General features: G+C 42.6%; 1 protein-coding gene across 1 annotated transcript in view; it reads right to left on the reverse strand.

The window, feature by feature from the left end:
* The window catches only part of Ccdc150 (coiled-coil domain containing 150), a 71,242-nt gene that overhangs the window by 33,710 nt on the left and 32,093 nt on the right, over positions 1 to 5,439 (reverse strand). The window contains exons 13-14 of the mRNA XM_005366420.2: positions 4,886 to 4,954; positions 1,429 to 1,542 (exon numbers count right to left, since the gene is read on the reverse strand). Of these exons, the coding sequence (XP_005366477.1) occupies positions 1,429 to 1,542; positions 4,886 to 4,954 (183 nt within the window). The remainder of the gene's footprint in view (positions 1 to 1,428; positions 1,543 to 4,885; positions 4,955 to 5,439) is intronic.

The following is a 5,439-nucleotide window of genomic DNA, read 5'->3' on the forward strand; positions in this document are numbered from 1 at the left end:
ATATCTGTGGGTGGTCAGGAGGATGACCTTTCATTAAAGTGCATGATTTTGATATAACTGCATCTTCATTACTAGATCTATTTGTCCCACGAGAACCGAGGACACTTGAAAGCCCGCTTTGGTCTTTGGCTCAGACTAACTGCACACAATCAGCTCACTTTCACCTCAGAGCAAGTTCAAACTGGACTAAAGGCTTTCTGGAAACGGACCCTAAGTTTAAAACCCTACAGCTGTGCACGACGTCAGTCACAGGCGTCCAACCAGGCTGCCACACAAAGCACCCTAAGGAGAGCAGGCCAATTCTTCGTTTGCCACATCTAGCTATGGGCCCTGTGTCTCTGGGCTCTGATTACAGTCTTACTCCTGAAACCTTGACATCCTTGTGCCGCCATGGTGAATGGCTCGGCTACCTATTGCTTACCCTAGGAAGGCGCTTTTTGACCAATGAGAGATAACTCTTGTAACTTTTTTCATCGCTTCAAGGCTCCTGTAAAAAAGGAGTTTCTAGGCTAGAGGAGAGGAAGCTATAAAGAATTAAAATTGGAACAAGAAAATCAGAAGAGAGGCAGAAGAATAAAGAGACTTGTAGGGAACAGTATGAATGTACGAGAATTCATTTGCCCTCAGATACCCCCCCCAAAAGTTTCTTATACTTTCTATAGCACCCAGTCTGAACACTGAAGGGGACCTTGGGGCAGGACCCCAGTGGCCTTGATGGGTCTCGTTACCCCAACAGGCACTGGCAGACTTCCCATTGCCCACAAGAGCCCAGAACCTAAGAATTTAAAATACGCTGAAACTATCTGCTCCATGCTTCACATGCGTTAACTTAATCCCAGCACCTTTTGTAGCGATGGTGTTATTATCCTCATTCTGAGAGGTCATGAGGCTGAGGCTCTGAGGGATTAAATGTCACCTCGGGCAAAGGCAAAACCGAAAGCAAGGCAGGCCGGCTCAAAAGTCATAAACACATGAAAAGATTTAGGTTTAGTCAGAGTGGAAGTAACACGAAGTTTAATCTTAGACTGAAAGGGACATGACGGGATTCTGTAAAAATCTAAGCACCGTTTGGTATGCTCTCAAACAGTAGTAATCATACTCCCGATGGTCAAATACATAAGGAAAGTATTAGCGTCTTAGCAGAATCTCTGAAAGTCCTCTTCACTTGGAGATGCTGTAGGAGCTACCAGCTCGTATTCGGAATGCACTGACCTGGTCCAACAGCTTTCAAAAATCACACTTATTACTGACTGCTTAATGGAGGGAAAGAACAGGTGCAAAAAAATACAAGATTCTGCCTTATAAGTTATGTAAAAGGATGTGTTTTAATACGTCAGGTACATTTGTGCTTGTCAGTACTTCAGATCACCGTGACAATCATTCCCAGATGTCTTAACCCCTCCTATAGACTGACCTTTTTATACCTACCCCTTGGTAGTCGGCCGTGACTCTCTGATGCTCCAGGGAAGCCATTTTCTCTGTCAGGTGCTTATTCTCTTCCAGTAGAGTCTGTAGGTTTTGGTTCAATAAGTTTATGTCTGCCTTTGAAAACAAAAGGAGAAAAAGAACTATTTTAAATAAAAAATTTATTTTAGAATAACAGCTGAGCTGAAAATTGGGAGGCAGCCTCTACCTGTGTTTCCCTTTCCAAAGAGTGGGGGCTTTGATGAGTCTGATAGCTCTAGGTTGTTTAAAACAAGTTGTTTTCTTTCAACTTTTTTCATCTGTTTTTATTGAAAAAAAAATTCGCGTATCTTATAGTCTGACCATACTTTTCCCCTCCCCCAACTTCTCCCAGATCTTCCCCACCCATCTCCATTCCCTTTCTCTCTTTACAGAACAAAACCCAAGAAACACACACACAAATGCCCACAGAAACACAAGTGGAAATAAGCAAGCAGAAGATCAATAGACAATAAATGCCCAAACAATGCATAAAGAGGCAAACAGCCTACAAAACACCACTGAGTGTTTTGTGCAGGCTGTCTGTTCCTGCGCATGGGCCCCCCCATCCTGAAGAGTGGTGAGTGCACCCAGTGAGACTGCTTTGGAGAAAACGGATTTTTCCTTTTCCAGAAGACATCGATTGCACACGGCTTCTTGGCTAAGGGTGGGAGCCCATGTCCACTTGCCCCCTCACGGCTGGGACTCCATCGGCTTGAACCTGTGCAGGTCTGCGCATGCTGCCGGTCTCTGTGGGAGCCTATCCTCTGGCTCTTACTGTCTCTGTCACTCCTCTAGTTGTTATTGGGAGAACTAGGTAATTCAGTTTAACTGGTAGTTATGCCCTGTCTAGTATCTGGTATTTGTTTATCAGTTTCAGGTTGTGTGCAGAGATGCAAAAATCTTTGACAAAATACTGCCAAAATTAACTAACCTAGGAATATACAAAATGAAAATAAGAGGTAAGTGAAGTTTACTTTGATAGCATATACTATTTACTACCAGTTTAATTTACCAAATCAATAGATAAGCCATATGACCATGTCAATAGAAATATTCATTTTAAAAACTCAACATTTCTCTATGACTTTAAAAAGCTGACATAAAAGTTATAGACACATACTAGGCAGTGTCTGCCGAGGAAGCAGGCCAGAGCCTGAAACCTATGCTGGTCCAGGTGCCAGTCTGGGACCCCCGAGGGAGCAGGTCTGAACCAGAGACTTCTGGGAGTGGGTGTGACTCAGCGATATCTGATAAGGGAACTAACAGATGTTATGACTCAAATGGACTCAACAGACATCTATAGAACATTCCATTAAACACAGACGAATACACCTTCTTCCCAGCACCTCATGGACCCTTCTCAAAAACTGACTACATACTAGGTAACAAAGCAAAAAAATGGAGTACAGACCTAAACAGAGAACTCTCAACAGAGGAATCTAAAATGGCTGAAAGACACTTAAGGAAATGTTCAACATCCTTAGTCATCAGAGAAATGCAAATCAAAACAACTCTGAGATTCCATCTTACACCGGTAAGAATGGCAAAGATCAAAAACACTGACGACAAATTATGCTGGAGAGGTTGTGGGGAAAAGGGAACACTCCTGCAAAGCTGGTACAATCCCTTTACTGGGAAGACCCGCCCCCATTGGTTCTCCAATACCAAGGGGTCAGCGTTGAAATTATATACATACCAGTAACAGCATATGAACTGATCAGGTTGTGCTCACAGATTTATATAAGTCAATACTTACACATACATGTAACAACAATGAAAAAGGTCATGCATTTGAGAGAGAGCAAGGGGGGCTTTATGGGAGAGGTTGAAGGTAAGAAAGGGAGGGGAGAAGTGTCATTATATTTTAACTTCAAAAATAAAAAAATATTAATGAAAATATCCTAAAGCTAATAGGAAGCTTATTTAATTGTAAGAGTTTAATTATAAGTCCAGAGACTCAAAGTGGCAAAAAGAAAACACATAACCAAGGAAACATATCAGGAAGTCTACAATGAGATATAAACATCTATGGCCAACTCATTTTCAACAAAAGTAAAAACATGGTCCAAAGGAAAAAGTGGAGTTTACCAAAAGATGTGAGCAGAGGTGACATCAGTGACGTGGGCGAAGCAAGGCCCTTCAAAGCTTCTTTCTCACAGAGGCAGAATAGTCCCAATGAACTTCAAGCTAACAGAGGTGACCCATGCCATTCTTATTAAAGGGAACAGCTGATTGTTGTTTCTGTTTGCCCTGTTTCTACCTTCCTGAAATCTCAGGGGACTTAAGGAATATATTGAGATGAATAAAAATGAAGAAACATCACAACTGAACTTATGCATGCAGTGAAGCCAGTTTAGAGAGGGAAATTCATTCCTGTAAACATCTAGATTGTTAAAAAGGAACATCTCTTGGTTGTGGGTCTAGTCTTTAGTGGCCGAGCCAGCACTCCAGTCCAGAAGGAATGTTTCTTAAATCAATATCCCAAGCTTATCTTAAACTAGAAATCAAAGAACAAGTCAAACACAAAGCAAACAGCAGGCCAGAACAAATACTGGTGCACAAATGAAATAAAGTACAGGAAAAACACAGAAGACAAAAGCAGGTGGCTGGACTAGCCAAGGACAGAGAAGACACAAACCACCAGACAGTCGTGAAATAGAGACCATCACTTCTGTTCTTATAGAGACAAAGGCGCAGGACTACTCCAGACAAGTGTGTGTGAGCAAGTTCAACACCCTAGACTCTAAGTCTAGGAGTGGGCACACTCTTAGAAAGAACCGATCTGTTGAAACTGATTCCAAAGAAAACCAAAATTAAAAGCCCCGAAAAGGAAATGAGAAAGGAGTCAGAAATTCAGAAAAGACCTTCTACAGGAGGGGGAGTCAGTGATGATGTCCCACAGAGCAGTGTATGACAGGACAGCTCCACTAGTCAGTGTGCCAAGGATGCTCAGGGAAGAACTGATAGGAGCCCCTCAAAAGACAGTTAGCCAAAAAAGTGAAGAGAAGAAACAGTTACAAATTATTTTAAGAGGCTAATATTATCTTGACACCAAAACCAAAGTTAACACAAGAAAAATAAAATCATAGAACAATATCTCTTGTGAATACAGATTTTATTTATTTGTGTGTGTGTGTGTGTGTGTGTGTGTGTGTGTGTGTGTGAGCAATCACCCCTTTGCCTTCTCCAGACCCAGGGGACTTCTGGCTGAAGTACCAGTGAATTCTAGGGCAGAACCAGTGATGGCTTACAGAGGCAAACCCCATAAGCTCAACAAGCAACACCCCTAGAAAGCACTAGAAGGCCCTAAGTGACACTGGCTTTGTGCCATCTTGATCATCAGTACGACCATCCCACTCATTAAATACACTGATATCGTAGGCGGCAATACAAAAAGGATCAAAAGAAAACGGAAACATCAAAAATAAAACCAAAATACCTTGCTTTTAGCTAATTCCTTTTCCAAACTGCATTTTTCTTTGGCTACTTCCTTTTCTGTTTTATTGACCTGCCCAGGTGAGAAAAAGAAGTGGACAGGTGTTTAGAAGACACAGGGCCTACAAAAGCAGATGACAGCATCCTACAGGTCAGTTAGTACCTACACTGCAGAGGTAGCACGTCCTCTCAGAAAGGGGTCAACGGCATGTCTAAGAGGTGGATCAGACTTCACCAGGGACAGGTCTGCATGTCAGATCCTGCAGCTTTCCACCCAACTAGAAGACAGTCTGGGACTTTTAACTCTCACCCTCCCGTTTCCTTCAGAGAAATGGTTTTTTAAGTTTGACCCTGTAACCAACAGGAGGACTGTGAGCTATCAGTTCACACTACTGCTGCTGGAAGGGCACACTGTACTGTTTGGCAAAGGCTACTTTACATGCTGAAGAATGCACACGCATTAGTGGGCAGCTCAGAGCATTGGAGCTCAGCTTGACTCCTGCTCTACCTTCAGCAGTAGATACAGCTGTGAATTACCATTCTATACCCTGCCCAGGA

The sequence above is a fragment of the Microtus ochrogaster genome, unplaced genomic scaffold (genome assembly GCF_000317375.1).
Source record: "Microtus ochrogaster isolate Prairie Vole_2 unplaced genomic scaffold, MicOch1.0 UNK8, whole genome shotgun sequence".
Classification (NCBI taxonomy): domain Eukaryota; kingdom Metazoa; phylum Chordata; class Mammalia; order Rodentia; family Cricetidae; genus Microtus; species Microtus ochrogaster.